The sequence below is a fragment of the Podarcis cretensis genome (genome assembly GCF_951804945.1).
Source record: "Podarcis cretensis genome assembly, chromosome: 3".
In the NCBI taxonomy this organism is placed as follows: Eukaryota; Metazoa; Chordata; class Lepidosauria; order Squamata; family Lacertidae; genus Podarcis; species Podarcis cretensis.
Window position 1 is genome coordinate 76,965,376 of NC_137172.1, and position 26,080 is coordinate 76,991,455.

General features: G+C 40.2%; 1 protein-coding gene across 4 annotated transcripts in view; it reads right to left on the reverse strand.

Annotated features, from left to right (window-relative positions):
- Window positions 1–26,080, reverse strand: part of GRIK2 (glutamate ionotropic receptor kainate type subunit 2) — a 455,416-nt gene that overhangs the window by 89,253 nt on the left and 340,083 nt on the right. For 3 of the 4 annotated variants that reach the window (XM_079971607.1, XM_079971606.1, XM_079971608.1), the window contains exons 13-14: window positions 16,329–16,447; window positions 11,654–11,871 (exon numbers count right to left, since the gene is read on the reverse strand). In XM_079971607.1, coding sequence (XP_079827733.1) covers window positions 11,654–11,871; window positions 16,329–16,447 — 337 coding nt within the window. Of the gene's footprint in view, window positions 1–11,653; window positions 11,872–16,328; window positions 16,448–26,080 lie in introns of those variants that run through there. The other variant, XM_079971609.1, reaches the window with a different exon arrangement.

Genomic DNA, 26,080 nt, shown 5'->3' on the forward strand with positions numbered 1-26,080 from the left:
GCTAGGGAAACCATATTATTTTTAGTGGAAAACAGAAATGTACAAGACGGTTCTCTGTTCAATATTCAGCATATGCAAATTCAGACAACAATATCAACTACTAGACTATTTTGTTGAATATGTACTTTTAAGCACTACAAAGCTGTTAAGCCAGAATCAGAGTAACACTTGCTTCTCACATCAAAATCTATTATATGCAGAAAATAGCACATTACTTAGATGTCAGTCAAACAACATACAAACTCTCTGCCCATAAAGGTTAAAAAATAGAGGTATGAACATCCTGTCCTAAATCACAGTGCATAACACAATTTCTCCCCAAAGTAACTTGTCCATGTACTCATCCAATGTGACACCTTTGTGCAATGAGTTTATGAGTTCAAATTTATTCATATTTAGTATTGATAATTTAAAATCCAATTGTCCACATTAAAAGTCCACAATGAAAGCAGAACGCTCCAGAATTTTATGTCTGATTTTTACCTCATAGTACTCCTAGATAGGTACTAGAATTCTAAATCTGGTGATAAACATATTCATGTCAAAGCCAGCTTGCACAATGACCATAATACACATGTCTTGGGAAGGTGAGATAACAGTCTGTGACAAGCATTCTGTTCAAGTCAATGAATAACAGTGGGGAGGAATGTTTTATCTAAGCTATAAAACTCACGGTGGTATTCAGGGCAGTGCTGGCTATAAAAACATATATAATAACACAAACGTAGTACTAATGCAGTTGGACACCATCTCTCTTACACCATATGTGAACTGACAAGGTAAAATCAGAATTTCTACTAATACAGATGGAAACTCTTCAAACCTCTTTAGCTGGCTAAAGCTTAGACAAAGGCTCTGAATAATTTCAGTTCATTAAATATAAGACAGATTGCTTGAAAATACATTTCATTCAAGGAAATGGTTCATGCTGCACTGGATCATATTTCACAACCATGGTAGTACACATTCATGATTATTTTTGAAACATTACCGTACGTGGAAATTTAGCAAGTTGCAATAGTTCTGAGCAAAGTACAAACAGCCACTGTGCACTCTGGCTGCATAAACTGAAAGCATTGCTAAGAATAAAATGTTTCAATAGACCAAAAAAGAGAGAGTATTTTCATCACACATGCACAAACAAAAGATGCTAAATCAGGACACTAATGTCCCATCATTCAGTGATGTATTTAGGCCACTCCAACAACATGAAGGAATTATTATAGCACACAAAACAGACACACAATACGGCCAACTATATCCAATCATACAGCACACTTTCCTATATGCACAATATCCAACTCAAAGCCTCTTAGCCAGTGTATGGTCAACAGATCTATGTTTGGGTATAATTATATTGCTGTTGCATCCAGCTATTATCACTATGCTAGTTTCTATGCAAAGTACTACAGATTTGAAATTCTGCAAGAGCCAATTTTGAAAACATACACACATTGGGAGAAGTTTGAATTTTCATTGAGAGCATTGTGTGAAGAAAGGTTCAAATAATCCCCATTATGGTGTCCCCTTCCCCAGATGCAATTTGGAATGGGGGCAGGAAACATGAATGGACACAAGGAAATGCCATTCAGGAAGTGGTAGACTTTATTCCCAGTGACAAGCTATAGGTCACGTGCCTAGAGCACAGTCTATTGGCTAAACTGGCTCTAATACAGGTGACAAAAAATACTCATTCCGCATTTGTAGTGTGGCAGCACCTACACTTTAGAACTCCTTGCCTATTGATATTAGGCAGGTGCCTTCACTGAACTCTTTTTGGTGCCTGCTAAAACAAACATTCCTCCTCCTACTCAGAGGCTTAGAAAGTTGAGGCCATTTTAATCTGTTTTAGTATTTTAACTTGTGTATGTTTTAAAGTATGGCTGTGAGTGTTTTCTTTGTACAATCAAGTACTGTATAAATTTCATGAAATGAATCAATATATAGGCTATTATAGGGCTGCATAGGCTGGAGTTGTTGTCTGATACATTATCTACACCCGAAGGGATTGCAACAGCAGTTCCATTGCATTTTGTTTCTTTAAATCATATTTTCTGAGCTCCGGAAGGGGGGAGGACAGCAGGGAACAGAGAAAACATATGAAAAGGATATTTTGATCACTACACCATGTGGAGCCCCCAAAAAAGTGAGTGAACAAGCTGTTCCATGGTAAATGCCCAGTATAGAAGCAGCCTAAGGGTAGTTAAAATAGACGTGTGGGGGGAACAATTTAAAACATGAACTCAAACAGTTACTTCTATTGAAAAGACATTACATAAGTGACACAGAAAACAAGAGGAGCAATATCATACATACATACTTAGCAGTAGGCAGCATCCGTTACCAGGATGTGACTGATTTAGAATTGTCCCCTACCTGTGAAGATGTTTGGTCTCTTGCCAGCTACAAGGTAAGCAGGGAGGCAAATGATGCTCATGTATCTCTTTATGTTCTTCCTCATAAGAACAGGCAGCTTCCCATTCAGGCAGCTAACTTGGGAGTAATACTTTTATTCTCTTCCACACCTTGTTTGTATCCAGTGCTGCCACAGCATGAGCAGAAGAGGCTTCTGATTCTGATACAAGACCTCCGCTTCATTCTCACCCACATGCAGCGCCTTGTGAACCCCCAAAATCTATTCTAAGGGGTTGGGGGACCCTCTGGAGCAGAGCAATGAATACAACTGTCCAGCCACAGTACTAATGCAAGCAGCCTTGCATGTTACTAGAAGCATGCATCAGTGTAATGTTAAATTAGTGTAAGTGTCCTGGGGCAACCTTGTAAACAGCAGTGAAACGATACAAACTAGAAGACTTACTCAGCAAGTTAAACAGGCAAGGATGTTCTGGTACCATGTTTCTGCTTAGATTCACTGTCAAAGCCATTCAAGCTTCTGATAACATTCTGATCAAATAAACTTGCACATTTCCCCCCTTGACTATGATTCAGCTAAATAATTTACACAGCCAAACTCCCTCAATAGTTAATGAGTTTTGATGTCCCTGTGCCAATAAAACTATAAATTAACTATAACAGACACCTGCAAGAAAAGTATTGCATGGTTATTCCAAACTAATATATAAAATTCAGCGCCCTTTTTGTCTTTGTTCTTAGCCCATTCTTGCATGTTTTCAGTTTCTCCTATCTTTTCCCTAAAGCTTCCTTTGTCCTTCACATATGCTTCTGTTGAGGTCCTTTCATATTGTCCCTTCCCCCACTTTGGCCACCTTCATTCTTGGTTCCTTGCCATCTTCCCGACATCTTTCTAATCAGCCTAACCCACAAAGCTACTGATATCCTGAGGGTAGACATATTGACAACTTTTCCTTTCCTCAAAAGAGATGGACTACAAACATTCTGATAGCTTTGTTTCCTGAGCAGTTAGAATATGCCAGGCCCTCATGCCAGCTCAGCCATGCAGTGTCAAAGGGATTACTGCCAGGAGCAGTTTAGATTCTGATCAGATTCCCAGCTGTTCTTCAAAATTCTGTAATTAGCAATGAAGGATTGAAAAAGAAAGGCGGGAAGGAACTGAAAAACTTATTTATCAGATTTTTGTGTGGGTTTCGGTGAGGGTTATAACAATTATTTAAAAAATAAACAAAAAAATATTAAAATGGTTAAAAAGAGTTCCACGTTTAAAGCAATTCCAAATATAAAACAGTTAAAATGTGTTCCAGTACAGATTCAGGCTGGCATAAAGATCTCCACTTAAAAGGCTTATTGGGAGAGGAAGGTCTTTCACAGGTAACTAAAAGACAACAGAGACAGTGTCTGTCTTTTATGTGATTGGAGGGAAATCCAATGCAGACATTGTAAATACTAATTATGAGAGTGGAGGATTAAAAAACTGCTTTTTATCTCAATGTTTATGATGTCTTAACAAACCACTTCTTTTATATCAGACTGATTTAGGTAACCCTAACCCTACCACTTGCCTATGTCCTTGGTTTGAGGTGACTGGAGAAATGAGTCAAAAAGTCTACCCACCACTTTTCCCTACACATAACACATTACACTGAGGTATTTTTAATCATCAGAATTTGGGGTAGGGTGGGGAGTATAGGGATGGGATAGTTCAGAAAGCAACAAATAGCTCAAGCTTCCAAATAAAATGTGAATAGTAAGTTTTCAATTTCTGATTTAGATTCTTCTTGAACAAATGTTAGCTCTTCCAAAATCTTGGCTATGTTTCAAAGACAACTTTGATAAGCTTTTTACAAAGAAAAACTACTGTGGGAATTACCGTCAATCACAGGGATAGCTATTGTGCCTCACAGTGGTTGGCTCTAATAGCTATTACTGGGATTTCATGTTTTCATTTAACATTAAGAAACCATCTGGTGTCTTTATATTATGTTGCACTATATGCTACTGTTTTGCTCAATTCTGGCAGTTAGTTATTTTATCTTGCTGTAATGAGATATAGACATAAACACAGAAGCAAGATCAAACTCAGCACTGTCATACTTGCACATTGTCAATAAACCTGAACTACCAACTCTGTTTCATCTTCATTGCCAAATATACCAAGTGCATTTGTACAATGGTGAAGGCAGGCAGTAAAGCTTTCATAGGAGTTGTGTGTCTACGCACTGAAATCTGAAAAACAAAAGCCAAGCTTGAGAAGCGACCGGTTCATGGAACGTATCAAATCTTTGCATATGAAGGCAAAAGACCTGAAGGGGGGAACTTTGCATGTTCAGCTGAAAGTGCTAAGAATCTTCCACATGAACAGGAACCCCAATCATACAAGGTTCTGAATCATATGGTGGAATTGTAAGTATGACCAGCTGAAAGCATGAAAATTCCTCTCTTGTGGGAAGATCTGAGGCTGTCACCTGTGGGGAAGGTAGTGCTGGGAGCAAGGCTAGTGTAGGCAGCCATGCTCCCCACTCCATGTGTAGAGATGAACATCTAAGCAGAGCTTAATTGTCCAAGATGGAATACGGAATCATTTTCACAAAACTCCACTTTTTTAAAAAAATAAATAAATCTCAGGCAGTAAGCTTCATAACCATATTTCATAGCAACATTTTGTATTGAATAGCTCCCTACAACTTTTCACTCAACTATAATCCCTTGCAGATGACCGCAATGCCTGGAGACAGACAAACAGGTCATGCATCCATAGCAGTGACCAGAGAAGGAATGGCCACTGGGAGGAGCACAGAGAGAAGAAAAGCCATGGTGCACCTGCTGCAGCACAACTGGGTGTCTCAATCTGCCACAGCTGCAACAAAATATGTCTCTCCTATATCAACCTCTACAGCCCCAGCAGGTGCTATAACCTTCTAAGAGTTTGACGTTACCCCGCAAAGACACACTCCTCCACTGCATCCCAAGACACACAGATGCCAACCAATCTTATTATGATAGACACAACTGTTATTTAAACCTAGACTCAGTAATTCTATCGGTCATATGGTCACGTTCCCAGGACAGTAGGATTTTCTTTCATCAAAATGTGCGCACTCTCCCAATCCTCATTTAAATATCTCCAGGGGCAAGAGATTTCCTGGCTCTTGATCAATCTCATAAAGCACTAACACATCCAGTTAAAACGGTAATAAAAATGGCAGAAAATAAAATAGAAAAAAACATAACTACAGAAGACATTATTGAAAGCTCAAAGGTCAATATTTTATGACTGGACATGTTTCTCCAAGTTTGGAAGGCTACACTAGTTCCTTTTGCACTTATCAGGCCTGGCCACTTCAGTGCTGCTAAGGCAGCGAAAACAATGCGGGAGGCGGCAGTTACAAGTTAGCGGCCTCAGCAGGCGCTGTGATTCTCCAGCAATGTGAGATGCATTCCATTGTGTCTCAAGACAGACAGATGACAACAAGGCTTAATCCCTAGAACTGCATATCCAATTGCCAGGTCCTCCCCCCCATACCCTTTTCATATTACCCAACCTATGCTACCACTCAGTGGATTTGTAACTGGCTGACTGACCGAACCCAAAGGGTGCTCATCAATGGTTCCTCTTCATCTTGGAGAAGAGTGACTAGTGGGGTGCCACAGGGTTCTGTCTTGGGCCCGGTCTTATTCAACATCTTTATCAACAACTTGGATGATGGACTCAAGGGCATCCTGATCAAATTTGCAGATGACACCAAACTGGGAGGGGTGGCTAACACCCCAGAGGACAGGATCACACTTCAAAACGACCTTGACAGATTAGAGAACTGGGCCAAAACAAACAAGATGAATTTTAACAGGGAGAAATGTAAAGTATTGCACTTGGGCAAAATAAAAATAAAAATGAGAGGCACAAATAAAAGATGGGTGACACCTGGCTTGAGAGCAGTACATTTGAAAAGGATCTAGGAGTCTTGGTTGACCACAAACTTGACATGAGCCAACAGTGTGACGCGGCAGCTAAAAAAGCCAATGCTGGGCTGTATCAATAGGAGTATAGCATCTAGATCAAGGGAAGTAATAGTGCCACTGTATTCTGCTCTGGTCAGACCTCACCTGGAGTACTGTGTCCAGTTCTGGGCACCACAGTTCAAGAAGGACACTGACAAACTGGAACGTGTCCAGAGGAGGGCAACCAAAATGGTCAAAGGCCTGGAAACGATGCCTTATGAGGAACGGCTAAGGGAGCTGGGCATGTTTAGCCTGGAGAAGAGGAGGTTAAGGGGTGATATGATAGCCATGTTCAAATATATAAAAGGATGTCACATAGAGGAGAGAGAAAGGTTGTTTTCTGCTGCTCCAGAGAAGCGGACACGAAGCAATGGCTCCAAACTACAAGAAAGAAGATTCCACCTAAACATTAGGAAGAACTTCCTGACAGTAAGAGCTGTTCGACAGTGGAATTTGCTGCCAATGAGTGTGGTGGAGTCTCCTTCTTTGGAGGTCTTTAAGCAGAGGCTTGACAACCATATGTCAGGAGTGCTCTGATGGTGTTTCCTGCTTGGCAGGGAGTTGGACTCGATGGCCCTTGTGGTCTCTTCCAACTTTATGATTCTATGATTCTATGACAATATGCATTTAATGTACATCTCTTTTTTAAAAAAGCAGTTGGGAGGGGGGTGTTGTAGTGTACAGATAGGGTGAATTAATTCATTACCGCTCCATTGTTTGACCAGCAAAAATCTGCTCACCTGCCATTCTGAGTATGCAAAACTGTTAATTTGTTTCCCTCTGCTGTCATTTCTTATACCAGGTTGTGCTAGGTTTAGTAACTATAGCATCTAACTTCAAAGACAAACATGTAATAGACTTCCCAGGCTGGCTGGTATCCTCTAGGTAATTTGGACTGCTGGTATTATCAGCCATGGTGGCTGATGGAAGTTGTATTCCAAAATATCTGAAGGGCACCAGGTTGCAGAAGAGTAACATATAGTGTAGGTGTAGATAGACTTCCTTAACTCTTGAGACATGAGGAATTGAGGGCATGCCACACCATAGGATCATAAGAAAAGCCCTGTTGGATTAGGCCAGCATCTTGTTCTTACAGTGGCCAACCAGATTTCCATCCTGGGAGCAGGACCTCAGTGCAACAGCAATGTCCCCACTTGCAGTCCCCAGCAACTGGTGTTCAGAGGAACACAGAAGGTTCCAACAGTGAAGATAGAACAGAGTCATACATGAATAACCGGCCACACTTATTGAAGATGGATGTTTCCCAAGCTAATTGTTTGGGAAAGTTCTTCCAATAGTCAGGAATGACTCTCATTCAACTCTGTAGTGCTAGAAGGCATAGCATTCCATCCAGGGGTTGCAAAGATACACCAGAACAAATTAACAAGGAAAATACAAAGAGGTGAAAAGAGAAATAGAAAAAGAAATATGTGCAGAATAAGAAGATATAGTAAAGGAAAAAGCAGCAGCATAAAACCATTTGGGCTAGAATATTTTACTCGGAAAAATTGCCCTCCAAAATGCTTTCAAGTTCAGCCTGACAATCAGAAAGAATACAACATCAAAGTCTTCCACTAGTATCAGGCAGACATAAAATAAAAGTCTTGTAGAGTTCTTTGGTAAGACTGAATAAATACTTTGTGTCATAATCTCTTTGTGCCCTGAGACTTTAATCATATTGTTTCATTTTAAAATTAAGAAAACCAGATTCTTTAAACTTCTCTGAATTTTGTTTTGACAGTTTCAAATATCCCTGCCATTAAGGCAGCTTTGATTGATTAGTTACAGTTAATTCCTACAAACTTATTACCTCTATTTCCCATACAGATTTTTGGAAGAAAAAATTCTATAATACTACCTGCATGGTAGCTTGTTTACGGTACTTTTAGCTACTGAATATTAATAAGTTCCAAATTCCATAATTCCATCAGAACTATATTAATGTTTACATAACATCTCCACAAAAATAGGGAAACACAAGTGATTATCCATGACATCTTGGAGAGATCTGAAAAAATCTGAATTGCACCTAGTGGCTCACTGAGGAGAAGAACCACTTATCTGGGGCTCCAGATGGATGATGTTTGCCACATGTCATGGCTGTGGTGGGTCCATGGAGGCTGCCATCTATCAGTGAGGCCAGGGAAGGGGACGGTCACCTGGCGACACCCACCTTTGGCCTCAATGACCTCTCAGGTATGTGTGGGCAGTGCCTGCAAGGCGAATCAAGGACAGGGGCTTGGGGGTTGCACCCAGCCCACCCCTGGTCTATTTAAGGGGGTGGCCAAGTGCAGGCCATCCTGTTGGATGTTCATCACTGGATTTCCCACCCACCCAATCTGTTAGGGGCACGCTCAGTGGGGAGTGGGTATGGAGCATATGGACCTTGCTATGATTTACGCGGTCTCTGTATTCAGGGCCAGGGAGGAATTTTCTCCTGCAAGCAAACTGGCCTGCTTGCAGGTTTTCACCTGCCTTATAGCAACCGTTACAACTTTGGCAGATAAGGCATTGGACTGGATCCTTAGTCAAAGGGAGGGGTCCAGGAGGGGTGACTCTGTCCAGGAGCCAAAAAGGGAATGATGGGCCAACATATTTCACCCAATGGCAGCCTGTACAGGATCATGGCACACAATCCATGTCAGGGGCGACTTCCCTACACAAGGTCAACCCCACCAGGTTCCTAACAGGTACCAGGAGGGCTGCCTGATGATGGATACATGCCCAGTACTTTAGCCAAATCTACTCTTTCCTGTAATCAATAAAGTTGTGGCCTAATTCAACCCAATACCAGTCTCCTGTGTCCATTCCTGTGGGTCTCCCTGCACCTGCCGCAGCCATTATGCTCCTGTGCTGGCAATGGCCCATCTTTGCAGCATTAATCCTCCCTTTCTAAATGCCAAGATAATCTTAGGTTATGTGTACATTCAAATGTTACATAAATTAATAACAGTACCAGTGGATCAATTCTTACTCTCAGTACCTTCCTATAGCATTTAGCTGCTCACTTTCTCCTTTGATCAGGTTCTTTTTATTTAAGTCCCCCCAAAAGGAACTCACCCAAGTCCCTCATCCCTTTTCTTTTAAAGACAGCTTTAAATTTAGAAGAATTTTATCAGAGAAATCCATTCATCACCCATCATTTCATTTGTATGCTGCCTTTTCAAAGTTAAATCCATGCTCAAGGCCGCTTACAAAAGTAACCATAAACAATAAACAAACATCGGAAAGTATACAACCGAATTCCACATACAGTGGTGCCCCGCAAGACGAACGCCTCGCAAGACGGAAAACCCGCTAGACGAAAGGGTTTTCCGTTTTGGAGGCGCTTCGCAAAATGAATTTCCCTATGGGCTTGCTTCGCAAGACGAAAATGTCTTGCGAGTTCCTGTGGGGTTTTTTCCCTTTCCCCCCCTTTTCCTAAGCCCTAAGCCGTTTATCAGCTGATACGCTGATAAGCCGCTTATCAGCTGATCCGCTAAAAGCCACTAAACCGCTAATAGCGCTAATCCGCTAAGCTGTCAATGGGCTTCCCAAGACGAAAAAACCGCTATACGAAGAGCCTCACGGAACAGATTAATTTCGTCTTGCGAGGCACCACTGTAAATCATAAGATATAAAATAAAAATACAAAAAAAGCATCAAAAGCAGCAACAACCTCACACTCTCCAACAATCCACCCCCCCCCCAAAAAAAAACCCCAATACCCCAAGTGGCTCTCACAAATTTTAAAATAACATAAACTCATTTGTAGATCATTTTTCTTTGCCCACACCAATGGTATAAGAGACAGAGTAAGGGGCAGTGGCTGGCAGGCAGTGCACTCCCCCACGGTTATGCTGGCAGACCGAAGAAAAGCAGGTACAAAGAGCTACCACCACTATTAGTGCATACCATAAGGACATAAATGAATTGGAAAGAATAACAACTGTTTAGGCCACAAACTGCAGTGGGAGGCAGTGAGGGTACTGCAAACCTGCCCATCATCATACTGATCAGCAAAATCACACACAAAGGAGTGAGTACCCTCTCATTCAGAGCTATGTCACATCTTCCACAGAAGTGGTGAATGGGGAAACAAGAGTGATTTGAGCTTCCAGTCCTCTCCTAGGAATTCTGCAGAGTCGCTCTCTGGAATGGAGCACATGTGTATGAATCTGCAGATGAAGGGCGGTATATACAAATTTATGAATAATAATAATTGAATGGTGTTTTTTTTGCAGGGGGTGGGGCAACTATGTACTGAATATGGTTCTTAACTCTTGGGTAATTCCCTATACATTTGTGAATCTAACTTTTAAAGCAACACAAGAAATCATGTGTCTAGCAAGGCAGTGTGTCTCTTAACATATCGTTTCATCTCAGACAGGGAGGGAAATGTTAACTAGCTTTTTTCTTCATACTCTTCTGTTCTCAACAGGAGTTAGGTGACTGACGAAGCTAAACCTGTTCTATCAGGAACACCTGACTGGCTCAGCTGCTGTGTTTGCATGTTGACAGCCTTGCTGCCCCTCCTCCTCGACATCTTGGTAAGGAGCAGTGATGCAACCAACTGAAGGTCAGGTGAGCATCACTTGCCCACTACACCATTTGCTACTGCTAGTAACATGGTTGCATTTTGAAACTGTGAGATTCTTATGACAGACCTTAGCACCTGGACTGGTTTGACTTTCATTAGTACACTGCAGCAAATGAGATAGCATGAATACTATTTTAGTGCATTACAAGCACAAGAAAAGTAACAAGTCCAGCCTTCCAGGAAGAGGTGCCTTAACAGCTTTTAGAACAAGGAATGACGCACTCTCAGTTTCCAAGCAATACAACAGTACAGGTTCATTCTACTGAAATATAAATTGTTTTTTCTATACTGCATTGCCATTAGGAATTAAAGAAAGAATTAAAGTCAGGCAAGGAAGAGTGACTGTTCTGTTCTCCTTAACAAAGGAAAACAAAGATGTGCAGCTTGACCCTATGGCTATACTCAAATGAGACTTAATCCCAGTTAAGTGGGTATACGTTTGTTTATACAGAGAAACATGCTTACTCTGAATTAAGGTCAGAAGCCGGAACTTGTTAGTGTTTATCATTGTCATACAGTATACTGTAAGAAAACTGCCTTTTTACTTTCCAATGGTTTTTTTTAATGCATGAATAGGACATCATACTTTTCTAAACATACCAAAATGTGATAATCTGAATGACTAAAGTAATTTCTCCACCTGCTAACCAACTGCACAGGAAGTAATATCCCCCTTCAATTAAATGGCAAAGGGCCTACCTTGAAAAAGGTCATCGTTGCTCCATCTTCAACTGCTCCATATTCGATCTTTGTTTGTTTCGCTAAATCATCTGCTGAATCGATAGGGGACTCCATGCGCTCCACTGTCAGAAAGGCGGCTAGATTAGCGGTATACGAGGAAATGATGATAAGTGTGAAAAACCACCAAATGCCTCCCACTATCCTGGTGGAGAGGGCTTTGGGCATGAGCTCGGAACCTAACGAAAATCAGGGGGGGAAAGATGAATCCAGTGCATAAACATTGTGTTTCTCATTGTTAGAATTCAGTTCTTTTGAGTTTGTTTGCTTTCGTCACATGGGTGAGAATGGAATCACTGAGCAAAAATAAATAAAGTGACAGGCATACATTTTGCTTATACAGACGCAGAACTGAAACTGAAAATAAAACCAAATTCCACTCAAAAAGGGAAGGGTAAAAAAGCTTTAGGCAAATCAAGCATTTATGGGACCCAAAAATATAGCAATAGGAGGTCCAAATCAATATTTGGCCGTGATCTAGTGCATAACCAGATTATTATTTTTAATGAGCTTTAAATCAAGTGACAATGAAAAAATAAAATGAGAAAGAGAAGACACTTAAGCTGTTAAAAGAGAACTAAAAACAAACAGCAATCCTGAGCCTCCCAGTAAAATCTTGCAGCAGCTCTTCAAAGCATTTATGAACCACTAATCTGGCAGCTCATAAAATGTTTTGACTTCTGTAACAAATAAGCTGTTGCCCCAAGGAATCAGGAAAAATGTATCAGAGAAACTCTGATACAAAGAGGATGCTACAAACCTGAAAATGTTGCCACCTTAAAAAAGAAAAGTCACCATAATGAATCTATATGTAGCAAGCCAATGGTAAAATGAAACATCTCCCATCTCTATAGTTAGCCCCACAGCTTAAGATAAATGGGGTGGTCAAGCTACACATTTCATTTACTAGAGAGCAGTAGAACTATTATTCTTACACCTATATTATATGAAGACAGACTATAAGTGCATTGCTGGAGTTGCCTGATCATGGCACTAAAAACAGAGGGGGGCTTTAGATATTAATTTGTAATGTACATAATGATTAGTGCTAATTTAGAGCCTAATAATAGTATAGGAGGCACATAGCCTCCTTTTGTGCTTCATCATTAGAAGCCGTAATATTTTTTTCTTAATTTGCAAAAATATAAAATTGTAAGTTGGCATGCATGAAATTCTTAAAAATGGAAAACGGAATATTTTAATTAACTAATATTGGCAAGGCAAATATATATATATACATATACATTTGTTCCACAATATGCAAAAGAATGTTGCAAGGCATATATGCAACAACGTGTTTCAAAAGAAATATATCCATAGTGTCATTATGATAAAGGATTAGAAATTTTAATCAGTTGGCAAGGATTTTTTTTTTCATTTTTGTTTTACTTGGGTAAAATGGAATGAAGGCAAGATGGACTATTTTATTCCTGATTAATTATACTGTTTATTTTGCATCAATTAAGGAACTGGTCCAGAAAGGTAACACATCTTCCGATGAATGGAGCTTATGCCAAACTCAACATCAATTACAGAACAGAAAAAGAAAAGAAAGGAAAGGGGGGAAAGAAAAAGGAAAAAGAAGTGGTATCATAACTGGACTATTCAATCCAAAACAGCCCATCTTACCCTGCAGTTCATCTTACCCTTGCTGTTTCAAACAAAAAAAGCTCTGACAGACTTGGACATGACAGCCAACTCCAGCGCCAGACTTTGCCTAGAATTCTGCAAGGGAAAAAGTAGAAAAGTACCTTTCTGATGTAGTCGCTCCTAGGCCCTGTCAGTCAGACACTTAAAAGACACTAAAATGCTAATACTGCCAAACAGCTTTTACTGCTTTCTCAAAAAAATTGACACTTAGGAAAGTCAAACAAGACTTGAAAGAAAAGAACAGTAGAAATGTTTGCCATAGTTGCCCCAATTACCACAAGTTCATATCTTACCCAAGGATTAAGAGAGAGTGCCACCAAAGCCTGTGAAACAGAGCCTGGTTAGGGGCTGACTGTCATGTACCCAAGGTAACGTCATGTCCAGCACTATATCCCACAATTTCCTGGGAGCAGAGAGGTGTGGGCAAGGAATGAATGAGATTCCTCTATCATGTAGCCTCCAGCATTCATGGAAATGTGTTTGGGGAGGGGGGTGTCAATGATGCAGATATTAGTGTGTTTCAAAAATTATTACACCTTGTCGGGGAACTTTTCATTTGAGGTTATTATCTGAACTACCCCATCGGCTTAGACCAGGTAAAGAGTAAAGGGGACCCCTGACACTTAGACCAGGTAGGTAGGATAATTTATATGCCTCTCCCACACTAGACCCAATACAATGCAAGACTATGTCTTAAGGAGACTTCCTGTTTCCTGCTGAGGGAAATGGCTGCCTCCCATGAGATTGGACCCCCAGTAGTGCCAGAAATTCACTAGCCTATAAAAATGGGGCTATAAAGCATGAAGTGTCTTGCTCGTGTCTGTTTTTCTCCCCCTGGTTCAATTCAAATGTAACTAAATGCTAATTTGCCACTAAATGGAAAGTGAGTAATGAAATCAGAGACTGTGAGGGGAGAAGGCAGGGAGAAGTAAGTGAATGAGCACAAGATAGTTTACCTTGCACCAAGCTATGGTTTGACATTATGTCTGAAACAAACAAATGAAGGTTCTTTGCACTAATCTTTTTCAGAGGCAAGAAAATAATTATAGGAAGAGGAAGACTATGTTCTAATGGACCTTTGGGACTCATGAACATTTCTTATGAATGCCCCATTGTTCATGGTTTGTTTGGTCCTTCACTGTATGTTTGCCTTTTCTTGCAGATTACAAACCTGTATGTCTTGCTACCTCCACAGCAAAAATTGTGATCAGTTCTCTTTAGATGAAACCACCTACATTCCAGGAATGAAATTAAGTGGATATTGGGCATGTGCAGGACTCCTTTCCACTCAACCTAGTCCTCTTCTTGTGGTGTGGTTTGTAGATACTCCTATGTTTCATAAAATATATTTATTTTATTTCTATTTAGGCTATTATTAATTTACAGGAGTATGGCATGAGATTTACCACTATGCAATATATTTGGCTTATCTATTTGTCAAGTGCTTTTCTAAATCATGATCTGATTGTCGTTTCTGTCTTTTAAAATGCTGATGCATTTTGTATTACTCATACGAAAGGATGTTTAAAAATAAAATGTTCAGACTGCAAAGAACACACTGGACATGTCAGATCCAGCCAGAGTTAAACATTTATAATTTGAATGAAAGAGTGTATTTAACTCTTTTCTGTTGAAATAAATGGAAATTACAATTGCGTCTCTCTGACTGGATTGTGCCCACTGCTAGATTATATTTATTGTAGGTCTCCACGTATCAGTAACTTCAAAAACAACAAGAATCCAGAGCAGTTTACAAGCGTGGTAGAGGTTTAATTAAAGTTGTTCTAACTTCCTGCTCCAGGGCAGTTATATCAATATGCCCTAACTCCTACATGTCTCCTAAGACATTCTGTCAAGTACATTAATTACTTTTCCAAAAGGAAATGCTGTCATTTAAAATGAAAACAAAATAAATGCCCCCCCACCTGCACAAGATACCCAAATACACATGTCCACCTTCTGTACTTTTGGTTGCCGAAATTAAATGCTGGTTCTAGCACCTAAATGTGTACATATACTCTCCTGCAACTGTCAACTTCTCTTATAATATCTGTTGAAAAATACGCTCAAGAAGGGGACAAATGTTTTTGGTATTCCATGGAAATGTGGGTGTAGTCTACTAAAGGCAAGCAATGATAGCATGAAGAACAATGAATTTTAAAATAAGTAATGTTAATTAGATGGCAAACATTATACTGCCCTCCTTTTATATATGTCGTATTACACTGGGGGAGAGGGGAGTCTAGCAATTAACCCTAACAATTTACTATAGATTATATTGTTTAGGACTACCGCTTATATTGCCCTCTTGTAAATTAAACAAAATAGGCACAAGAGGAGTGCACTGTATAACCAAAATAAATAAATACCTTGTTGATGTATAATTATCTGTTCTCAGATGAGCATCCCTATAATTTTAGCATCCATCTTTTAAAATGCATTTCTTTGCACAGACCGTACAGCATGTGCTACGTCGTCAACGTTTGCCTTGCCTTTATTAATTTGCATTTAAGGAATCTCAAACAGAACATGGTTGCAAGAATTATTGCAAACTGGGATGGCATTTATTAACCATGCAATAAATGGCATCTCATTTCAGAGCTGAATACGGAAAATGAAGGTCTACATTCAAAGTAGACAATAGTAAAGAGGTAATCATGCTTTCAGCTCTTGCTTTGCAAAAATGTCACTGTTTGAAAAATACAGACTAGTGCATCAATTAATGGCAGTGAGATGTACCTATATCCAGGTTAGAGGGAAGTGTCCTGAGAATATTGAGGTTTGGATTTATCCTATTTTGCTGGGTACACTTTTTCAGAAAGTGGGATTCAAGAATGCCTAGGTGTATTAATGTTAAAAGCTGGTTTATGGTTACATGCACAGAGGCACCCATGCAAGCAATTTGTGCCAGAAAAAGAGAGAACTGTCACCCCCAGCAAAAAGTGGGACATGGCACCCAGGGGAAAGAGCAGGCTGAATCGTATACCTTGCTGCATGAGAGCTCCAACTCCAAACCAGAAACTATTTAGCAAGGTAAAATTGTTTTCCACCACGTCTGAGTCGGGGTTGCAAGGGTGTGGGTTATACCACTCATAGGGACTAAACCTGTGGTAATTGACAGAAAAAAAGAACATATTTAACAAGCAGCGAGCAGAAACTCTATCCAGCAAATTTGCTGCAAAAGAAACAGAAAAAAATAAGAAAAGTTAAATAGAAAATAGAGAAAGAAAGTTGTCACAGTGCAATTGCAGTATATAAATACAGGAGGCATTACAAGGAGAAGAAAAAATACCAGTGATGAAGTACCCTTTCCTTCATTAATTAATTTGCACAGTAACATTATATGGTGACAGTAAGTCTTGCAAAAACAAAACAAATCAAATCAAATCACAGTAAAGGACTCGGTATCACTTAGACCCCCAATAAATAGCACATCGTGTAGTTCTTAGGCATGTTGACACACACATAAAAAGGGAGGCATTGCAATATAATAATTAGCAAGTTATTACAGTGTAACACTACTAAAAACTTTGTACAAAGGCTTTCCGATAATGATAATGGAAGGTAAACTGTTAAATAAATGTGTTAATATGATTTCACAAGACTAGTAAAATAGCACCTTGAAGCCTAGCGGAATTGTTATTAAATTAAACCTCTAAATGAGCAGGATTTCACTTAATAAAATAAAATAACAGTCTTGCGGGCACAGCGAAAGCTAACACATTTATAATGGTGTCAAGCTTGTGTGGAATACAAACCCCATTATCAGATGAACGTGGCTGAACTGGGTAACATGGTCTGAGGATAAGCCACACGGTTAACAGTGAACCATGAATATGTTGGCCTACTGTTGAATTACGTGAGTGCCTATTGCTGTGTCTATTGACCTGATGATGTTCCCCTCAAAGCTGAAGTAATGGTGGGTGAATACAAAGCAATAGAGTCTGGTGGCTAGAAGTCCCATTAGCAATCAATATGCAAAATAATAAATGGACCAATATGAGAAATGGCAAAATGCCACTGTAGGAGCATTTGAATTGACTTTGGAGTTGACATCCTAGAGCAAAGAAACTTCAAGTGAGACTGCAACATGAAACCCCTGAATTATAATACCTGAAGAAGTTCAGTGCTATCACTTGAGGACTGAACTGAGTCAATGGTGGGTTTTTGTTTATTTGATTGATTGCTTAGAACATGGCGTGTGTTCATTGGCTTACCGATCCCTTCGTGCCTGGTATATCAACAACTATTCAGTAACTTGCCAATTATACAATTATCACTTTCTGTGCTTTTCTGCATTTCATTTTCCTCCAACCTCACTGTCTACAATGCCCCCACTACCACACACCCTTAAATCGTCATCAATCCCTGAATTGATAATGCCAGTAGAATCACAGTTCACTCAATTGGAGAAGGCTGTCTGGAAGTTACAAAGAGGCAAATCACAGATTCTGGGAAATGGTACTGACCACATAATGTGTGACATTTACACCACTGATGGCTTCTGGTCTGAAAACTTGTTTGTCAAATTGTGGCTAAAACATGCAAAAATGTCAACTCGTTTTTCTTTATTGTTGCCTTGAGGTAGACACAAGACACTTGGAAGCAAGTTTCACTGAAATAAAATGGGATTTCCAAGCTAAATATGTTTGAGATCAAGGTGTTCAATATAGACTCCTTTGTTCTTTCCTTTTTTTGCCATGTTTTGATAAATTACTACTGTGGTGCCATATTATTATTTGTGCTTTTGAGGACAAAACACTCTCACAAAATATGCACTTGAGGCACACAGCTTAATGATAGGAGATAAACTTCCTTTCATATCATGTCTTTTAAATTTTTTGCAGTATGTGAGGATCTTATGTTTAATACCCACAGCACATCAGAAAAAACAAACACACACAACATAATGCACAATGGACCATAACCACCACAATAATTAAAGAATTCATGCAAGTTTAAGTGCTATACTCATGGTAATGATTTTTTTAAAAGAAAAATAAATTTCTCAAGTCTTTAAAGCCACTCTGTTTGTTACAAACCCAAACTGGAATATACACCCATTATTAAAGGGGGGGAACTATCATGTAATTAATGTTATCTGAATAATATTTCTGCCACTTCAGAGAATGCAATTTTCTTCCCAATAATCTTTTCAACACATTAAAATTCAGAAGATCAAACAATCCATTTTTATCCTCTTAATACAATGATAGAACACCTCCTGTCTTAAAAGCCTGTGCTTGAGAAACAAAGAAATGTTTCATTTGGTTCTCAAAAGTAAAACTGACACGCTGCTCACGAAAGGTTGATTGGGTTATAATTAAATATTCTGACCTTATTTCTTCTGCAGCTTTCCAAGAAATCTAGACTGGTTTTACTTCTTTAGTTGTCTACTGTTGTAGCAGGGTTCTTTTTTTCCAACCCATTTCGTGTTTGATGCAGTAAATTATTCACTTGTTTAAATTTAAGCAAATGCATTCCACACACAGCTTTGCCATCTCAATTTTTAAAAGGCTGTATCCAAAGTTTTCTGTCCTGTAGGGCAAGGGCTCTTATGGTAGCAGACAGGTGGGTTTTAATCTTAGGCAATGGAGGAATTGGACTCCACAGCTGTGCTAGCAGAAACTTCATGCACAACAGATTGTACAATTTGCTGCGCATAAATTTGCTGCTTATGCATTCTCTTGCTGGCAAAAAACATTTTGACATTAGATGCAACCTAATATATGTAAACTTCACAGAGAAGATGTTATAAGACAAAAAAATGTAACTTCAAAGAGAAGAAGTTTTAAATTCAGTTTCTTTTAAAACCAAACAGGCATTGTATGTTTTAGGTACTTCCGTCTCAAGGGACACATTCCTCCTCCTCTCAATACTTTCTCTATTCTACAGAAAACTTATGAGAAGAGTAAATATAAATGCACCAGTTTTCCTTGCTTTGTAATTTGGTCAATTAACAACACCTTAATGGTAAGAAACAGTGGAAAACCATTACTTAGTGCAGGTGTGGCACCCCCCACACTAAAACCCAATCCCCATAAAGCTATAGAATGGCTCTTTCTATGCTCCTTTCATTCATTTGCAATACATTCCTTCATATTTAGAGACCTGTTCCTGATCATCTCTTGTGCTGGCCAATCAACTCTGGTGATGATAATCATCCCTAAGGTTTCAACCCTGTCTCCATGGGTAAAACAACAAGTTTTTGAAATAATCAATTCCAGTATGGGTGGCTTACAGAGGGTAGAGGACCCCTCTGAACTTCTATTTTTTTTTTATTTCATTTCCCTTTGAATAAACTCTAGCAGGTCAGGATTCCCTCAGAAATGCACTGAAAGTTTTACAGCACTAGAGCAGGACTCTGAAGAGCCTCTCCAAGCAATCAGATCAACCTGAGCCAAATAGATGCATCCATTTGCAAGCTGCTAATGGTTCTTCTCCGAGGTGGAGGTACTTTGCCCTCCTTTTGCAAGCACCAGGAGAAAGCACCAGGAAGCACAATCTCCCCCATCCCGGCATGGCTATCCAACGAGTTCACTGTTCAGCTTCCAGTTTCATCACTGCCAGATATAGACATAGAGATATATAAGCATTTCAGTGAAAGGAATAGTGGCAAATGACTCCAAAAGCATGTTCGGTTTTAATTCAGGGGTGGTACTGGACCTTTTTTAATGCTAGGGGGGCAGGGAGAGGAGAGGAGAGATTTGGCTGACATCATAAAGGGGGAAGGAGAGAATCTTGTTTCTTCATGGGCTGAGCTGAGCCTTTTTATGGTTGAGGGATAGAAGTGTCTACAAAAAAAAGTTTTTCCGTGAGCTGGGCTGGGCCTCGTTTATTTATTTATGTTTAATGTATTTGAAAATATGATACGGGCATATGCAAGAGCACTAACTCCCATCAGAAATAAGAGCAATAACTTATCATAATTGCTTCAAATAGAACAAAAAATATTATCAGTACTTTGAAGAACACTAGATGTTCATCTTGTTTCTCAGCCCCAGACTACTGCATTAGCAGAGCACACTTGTTCCCACACTTCCAGCTGCAATCTCACTTTGAGCAGGGAGGTGGAATGGTGTATTGATTGGATAGTCAAAAGGGAGAGGAATTCTGAGCTAAACAAATCCCTGCTTTTATAAAACCTTAAGATACTTTGTGTGAATGTCTGAGTGCCCGCAGCAGAGTACTGGAGAAGCTTGTGGAACTTGCTGCTATAATATTTAGAACTGATCCTATGGTGTGTGTGTGGGAGGGGGGGAAGAATCATTTTTCTAATATTTTAACTTAAAAATGTAATATTCCTGAACCTAATTTTTACTGGAGTGATATACTCTTGTATATGTAGTGGTAAACTATACTGAAGAGGCATGGGTTAGCTTCAGTTACTAACATAATCCTATTCATTTTAATGATGATGATGATGATTTTATTTATACCTTACTTGGAAGTAAGTCCCATTGTATTCAATTAAGTGGGCATAGAATTGAACCCTACTCTTCCAGGTCCTAGTAAAACACTCTTAACCATTACATTAATACAACTGCAGGTGTTCATTTAAGATATATGTTTTCTGTTCTTTTTTATTTTTAACTTGAGTTCTTGGCATGGTTTAGGCTTGGCATTGGGGGAGTGCAACCTTTAACAGCTGAGTGGCAGGCAACAATTATTATGAATGGAAAAGTGCATTGCATGAATTGGAAGTGAACTATTTTGTTCCTTTTCTAAAATGAACATTCCAAGCACTGGTGGTTCATATATTTTATTCAGATAAAATGTCTAACATCTTTTCTACTGCCTACAAATTGTGAGTTTCCAGCAACTTTCTCTCTCTCTCTCTCTCTCTCTCTCTCTCTCTCTCTCTCTCGTGTTTGTGTGTGTGTGTGTGTTTAAAACAGGATTGAGGGAGCATTACCAAATGAGCAGAGATATAAGTTTCCGTTCACTACTGAGGAATTATGACATAACTGCATGTATACTCATGAGAGTGAGCATAAGACTAAATCTCTGTTAAGTGCTAAGTATTAATAAAACTGCAATGTTTAAATGTCCACTGTTTCTTTGCAAAGAAGAAGGACAGAGGGGGAAAACAGAACAGATGGAGGCAACACGTCTATTCGCAAATCAGAGAAGCAACTGTGACAGCAAGGTCCCCTTTGGAACCAAAGAATTTTTTCAGCTGAGGAAGTTACTATTTGCAAAACTGCAGTGCTTAAGTGTCTCCGGTATGTTTCCAAGGGGAGAAGTATGGCAGAAAACCAGAACCTGGCCATGCCCTGTGACCTCATTAGCCACACCATGACATTCTAGCAGCCCCACCAGGTTTAGTGGGCACCAATTTATTTTTAATTTTTAATTAAATATAGCACATATAAGGAGGTGTAGTTACATAAGAGAGCAAAATGAATTTTAATGTTTAAAGTTATATAATCTAAAAAATTAGCACCTCAAACTTAATGTGAAGGACCCCATGTGGAGAGCCATATGCTCAGTAGTCCCTTGGAGATGATGATGAAGAATTTCAAATGTTCCCACACAGCACCTGGGAGAATTAAGTTAGGGCCTCTTTCCTTTAAGATTCAACATTGTCCATTCTAATCTGACTTCACTTCCATTTTTTTTTAAGCACCAGAAACACTTTTCAGCCCTTCACAATTCACTAACAGTACCTTTTCCTCCTGTTCTTTTCCTAATTCTAAATGCTTAAAACATTTTTGGGGTGGGGGTAGGGGTGGGGAGAATCTTCAAATTCTTTTGTTCCTTCTCTTCCAAAGATTGATCCTTGTGCTTCATTGGGAGAGGGGGCGGGAATCACATAAATATGTAAGTATGTCTCCTTATGCCCATAATAGTTGACTTAATAAGTTTCTCAAATGCCTTGAGAATAAATGTGTTATAAGTATGATACGTTACATCATTTTTCTGACACTAACAAGTGTAATCCCAAAGCATCTTGACACATTCCACACAGAATTCACACCTGGAATACACGTTTGGGGTGTGTGGAGGGGTAAATTTAGTTCTCCAGCAACATATAAATGATGGGAAAATGTGATGCACCCACAACTGAAGAAAGGGGTCATGACCCTTAGTGAAAAAATTATCAACTCTTTTGAATGTAAAGAAACTATTTCCTAAGAAAAGGCACTTGTTTCAGCATCCAGGTTTGATCATGTTTAGAGGATTTATTTTATTCAAGAATTAATCCAAAACACATAACCAAATTTGGGAGTTAAAAAAATTGCCTTCAGAGAAGAGTAGCAGAATTATACATTGCTAAAAGCTACTTTACTTTTAAAAATTTGTATATGCCTTCACACATAACACAACACGATGACAGCCTAATAGGCTTCACTATTCCATTAGGTATCACATGCTTATATTAATATGTCACAAGAGATCCTACCCATCTCACCTAAGCTTGCCTGTGAAAAATACTACAGTGGTGCCTTGCAAGACGAAATTAATTCGTTCCGCAAGTCTTTTCGTCTTGCGAGTTTTTCGTCTTGCGAAGCACGGTTTCCCATAGGAATGCATTGAAAATCAATCAATGCGTTCCTATGGAAACCGCCTTCAGACCAGGTCCGGGGACAGTCTGTCCCCCGACCTCTTCTGAAGGCCGGCGGGGGGGGGGCGAAAGTCTTTGCTTCCCCCCGCCTGCCTTCCCGGGACAGCGGGATTTAAAATGCCCGCCAGCATTTTAAAATCGCCCCGGGACAGCGGATGAATTCTCCGCTGTCCCGGGGCGATTTAAAAGCCCCCCGGAAGGCAGGCAGGGGGGACAAAGACTTTTGCCCCCCGCCCGCCTTCAGAAGAGGTCCAGAGGGCTCTCCAAGCTGCGGATAGCAGCCTGCTGCCCCGCGCGAGGGGCGCTCTTAAGCAGAGCGCTCCTCGCGCGGGGCAGACATTTGCAGCTTGGGGAGCCCTGAAGGACTTCCCCTGCAGGGCTCCCCAAGCGGCGAATGTCTGCCCCGCGCGAGGGGCGCTCTGCTTAAGAGCGCCCCTCGCGCGGGGCAGCAGGCTGCTATCCGCAGCCTAGGCGGGAACTCTTCTGAAGGCTGGCGGGGGAGAAGGGCTTTTCTTCCCACCGCCAGCCTTCGGAACAGCCTTCTGAATGTTGGCGGTGGGGAGGAAAACCTTCCTCCCACCGCAAGTCTTCAAGACAGGTCCGGGAACAGAGGAGAAGCGCTGCGCACCTTCCCCTCTGTTCCCGGACCTGTCCTGAAGGCTTGCGGTGGGAGGAGGGCTTTCCTCCCCACCGCCAACATTCAGAATGCTGTTCTGAATGTTGGCGGTGGGGAGGAAAAACCCTCCTCCCACCGCAAGCCCCGGGAACAGAGGAGAAGCCCTTCGCGCCTTGTCCTCTGTTCCCGGACCTCCCACCGCAAGCCTTAGGACAGGTCCGGGAACAGAGGAGAAGGCGCGCTGCGCTTCCCCGCTGTCTCCGGAGATTTCCCTATGGGCTTTCGTCTTGCGAAGCAAGCCCATAGGGAAATTCGTCTTGCGAAGCCGCTAAAAAATCGGAAAACCCTTTCGTCTTGCGGGTTTTTCGTTTAGCGAGGCATTCGTCTTGCGGGGCACCACTGTAAATGCAAAGTCAGAAATGATTGGATCCATAACCAAGATAGCAAGCTGAATGTTTAAGTGTGCATCCCTCCTGATCTCTATGGGTAGATTGTTTGCCATGAAAAAAGAAGACAAAAAAGAGTGCTTAGATTTCCATATAAACCTTTGCTGCCTATATAATCTTCCTAGATGCTACTAACAATCCGGAACTATTAAAGGCCAGTTTTGCACTGAATAATTATTCCTGGATAAAATGCATGTTCCTCAAGCTATGATAAATAGCCTATACTCTAAAAAAGGGCTTAATTAAATTATATACTTACAAGTCGTACTGACAAGGTATGGCTGTGGGGAGACAGAACTATAAGAATTGTACAGTGGTACCTCGGGTTACATATGCTTCAGGTTACAGACTCTGCCAACCCAGAAATAGTACCTCGGGTTAAGAACTTTGCTTCAGGATGAGAACAGAAATCGTGCTCCAGCGGCGCGGTGACAGAGGGAGGCCTCATTAGCTAAAGTGGTGCTTCAGGTTAAGAACAGTTTCAGGTTAAGAACGGACCTCCAGAACGAATTAAGTACTTAACCCGAGGTACCACTGTATTATAAAAAAAAGCTTCTGATCAATCTCATTTGTGTATCTAGTAGATCATTCACAACTTAGCATATGCCTCATAATAAAAAGAAAGGGTTTTGTTTTCTATTTGTTAACCTACCATCAGATGTGTGGTGAAGGATGGTAGAAAGCTGGCTTTTCTTTTCCAGTACTATACTGAAGGATTCTCAGGATTATTTCACTGAATAACCAGGAAGTTATCAGGTTCCCCACCCCCTCCCCAGTTTGGATTGACATCATATTTGCTATTGTGACTTTATGTCTGCTGGGTCACATCTTTTGAGATGGCTAAGTTAGGGCATGTGAGATGGCCTCCTCTGTGGTGGCCTTCACGCTATGCAATGCCCACCCCTCCAAAATTGTTCAGCTTCTGTTGGCAGGCAATGATGTAACTTATTCCTCAGGCTTTAGGGGATGGGGGAGTGTATTGTTATGTGATGCTGTAATGATGTGCTGCTGCTTTTATGCTGCTACTATTTATTGTGGATTCTGGTGCCACCAAACGCACAGGCCCTTTTGGACCAGGAAGAGGACAGAATGGGGGGTGGAAAGGGATGAGGCAGGCTTATGTATGCCCTGCCAATGCACACAGGAGCCAGGAAGGGAACCCTGGCACAAAATGGTTGCCGCCTGTACTGCAATTTTGTATTTGACTCAATCACTGTAACCCACCTTGGGTGAAGGGTGGGTAATAAATTATACGTGTGTGTGTGTGTAAAATTATATATATAGCAAAACAAAGTACTCCACTTTCACCTTGACTGAACCTTTAGCATATTTCTGATTCTGACTTTCAGAACCATATCAACAAAATCATCTATACTTTTTTTAAAAAAATAAACCTTCTGTTAAGACTTTTTTTCTCCATTTTATGGCTATCTATTTCCCTGTCTATTAGTACTCTGCTTTCCTAACATCATGGGCGATGTCTGAAATGTTTTTAAAATCTACAAAGGAACAGACATAATTGCATGTCGTTTCATCTGAAACACAAAGATTAAACGTGAACAGGGAGCTGAACTAGAAGATTTATCTGACACTAGAAAACAGAATATTTGTATCTTTGGGAGACTGTGTAGAATTATTTTATACTTCTTAAAATAATAGCACAATGCTTAAAGTACATTGCTTCTGACTAGGGAGGGATAAATCTGTCAATTGCAGTTTCTCATTTTTACAATCTTAAATTTAGTTCTCCACATCAGTTTGAGATTTATTTATTTTTAAGTCCTCATGAAAATTCATCAGCAAATTTGTCTGAATATGCACAATATCTGCAATTTTGCCTAATATACATATTCTGGCAAAGCCATTTGCCCTAATATGATGCCTTTTAATATTATTTTCACCAGATTATGCATTTTTATGCCCACTTCATCATGGTATATGCATTTTTTTTACACATTACTTGGCTGAAGAACTACACTGCAAAATTCAGAGAAATGGGGATTTTAAAGGTTGGTGGTGATTCAGTTCACGGACTATTTCGGCAAGTATGAATTAGACAGGTTCAAATTTGAATGTGAACTGCATTGAATCATTACTAGTTCAGACAT